The 1947-nt window shown below is 46.3% G+C and overlaps 1 protein-coding gene across 1 annotated transcript; it reads right to left on the bottom strand.

Annotated features, from left to right (window-relative positions):
- Window positions 1-579: 579 nt before the first annotated feature.
- Window positions 580-1609, bottom strand: LACBIDRAFT_316736 (uncharacterized protein; the record flags this gene model as incomplete). Its single annotated transcript, XM_001891303.1, has 5 exons — window positions 580-656; window positions 716-863; window positions 919-992; window positions 1058-1105; window positions 1168-1609. The coding sequence occupies 5 exons, from the start codon at window positions 1607-1609 to the stop codon at window positions 580-582; spliced, it is 789 nt and encodes a 262-aa protein (XP_001891338.1).
- Window positions 1610-1947: the final 338 nt, after the last annotated feature.

The following is a 1947-nucleotide window of genomic DNA, read 5'->3' as shown; positions in this document are numbered from 1 at the left end:
GGCGTTCGTGTTCGTACGTGGGCTGTTGGTTGGCTAAACGGTGTGAGCGGGCGGTGACGTGGCTGGTGGGATGATGCACGTCGTACCTGGGTGCCCTTTTCCGGTGTGTTGACGGGCGGGGTGTTTGTCGACAGATGGCGAGGGCAGTGGTTGGATGGTGGTGGTTGTCGAAGCCTCGTTGATGGGTGGTGGTCACGTGGAAGGATCTAGGTCGAGGGTTTGGGCAAATTCCCACTTGCGGAATTTGCCGGCATCCTTTCTAGGAAGCTAGCCTTACGGTTGGTATGTAGAGCATAAAATATACCTGTATAATAATGCCTACGTGGTACAAGTGGTAAAGTGCTCACTCCGTAAAATGTTGGTGTGTCCATGAGGTTGAGTGTTCAATCCATGCAACTTGTGCTTTTTTATTTATTATATAATAACAATAATAGTGACAAACTACTGGATTTACTGGACTCCTTGTACTCGGAAATTCCTAGTGGACTCCTACTGGACTCCTTGTACTGGACTCCACTATACCCATTCCTTAGGAATCCTTAATTCCTTGTGATTTGGGATCATTCCAGTAGGAATCTACTAGGAGTCAATGATTGCTTGATTCGCGTGGATGTGCTGTTGATCGAAGACAGCGTCTTGGATATGAGAAACGATAACTACAGAATAGAAGAAGTTAGAAAGAAAAACTCTATAAAATATAAACTTGAAGACTTACGTTCAGGAGCCAAGCGAGCAGGGCGACATTCACAGCAAGTGAAATGCGCAGTTTTGCAGGGCACGCAGGGGTAACCCCAGCCTTGAAACTGGCATTTCTCCTCCTTTCGGTTCTTGCCCATGGAGCATTGAACGCAAGGCTTGGGCATCTGAACAAAGAGAACTTGAGCAAATAAAAAGAGAAGAAATAATAAAATTACTTACAAAAGGCTTGTTGAAAAGATGCTTTAAGTCAGTAGGGACATTGAACACTCCGATAAACCACTGATGAGGAGGAACTAAGAAAAAGAAAAAGTCTTCAGTTAGTAACTAGGAATGAACTGAGAAAAAGAAAAAGTCTTACGGAGGCGTTTCTTATCGCACGTCAAGTCGGGGTTGATGACCTCTGGCGCTACAATAAAAACACGAAGTTAGATTTTAAAAAGGAATAAATACAATAAAAAGAGAACGTACAGTTCTTACGGGGTCGTCCACGTTTACAAGGAGGTGGATTAGCAATGAACGACTTGTCTGATTGCCCATCCTCTCCTTCTTCACTGGGGCTCCGCTTGCGTTTACTTGCCTTGGATTTTGCGCTTGGAGCAAGCATGAGAGTGTTCTTCATTTTGGCAATAGCCTTAGCGGGACGCTCGCAACGCGTGTGCATCTCGACCTTGGGAATGTTGAGATGAGGAACCTTGAGGATGACTGGCGTGTTGGCTGATGGTACCAGAGGTGGTGTCGATGTTGGCAAAATGCCAGGAGGTGGCGTAGGAGACAGGAAAAGAGGGATAGGCGTGTCGACGGAACCCACGCCTGGAGCACGAGAAGGTCCGGCAGCAGGAAAGCTGTGGGGCAGCGTGGGCGAAAACCGAATTAAATCGGGTGAGTCAAGAAGACCCACCAGCCAGTACATCCAGAATTATGTATCAGATATAGTCTATTGACTAAGCTACCTATGCATCACAGCAGTCAATTGACCAACCTTCCTAATCAGGAAGGTAGCCTTGCTGAGCTCCCTAGAGCCAGCCTTGGTGCTCACTGATTCCCACGGCTTGCTCACTGTTTTCAGGGTCCAAAAGCGCACTTCCAAATGTGGTTGTTTTCAGGGTCCAGGGCGCATTGCCAAATATGCAAATGTGTGCTTATCTAAAGGAAAAATAGCAATAAAATAGCAGAAAAATAAGAAAAAAATGGGGGATGGTGGTTATGATGGTAGGTTGTTTTCAGGGTCCAGGGGATGTCCAAATATGG

Source organism: Laccaria bicolor, genomic scaffold (genome assembly GCF_000143565.1).
Source record: "Laccaria bicolor S238N-H82 LACBIscaffold_782 genomic scaffold, whole genome shotgun sequence".
Taxonomy (NCBI): domain Eukaryota; kingdom Fungi; phylum Basidiomycota; class Agaricomycetes; order Agaricales; family Hydnangiaceae; genus Laccaria; species Laccaria bicolor.
The sequence above is the reverse complement of the archived record's forward strand: the minus strand, read 5'-3'. Positions and strand labels throughout refer to the sequence as shown.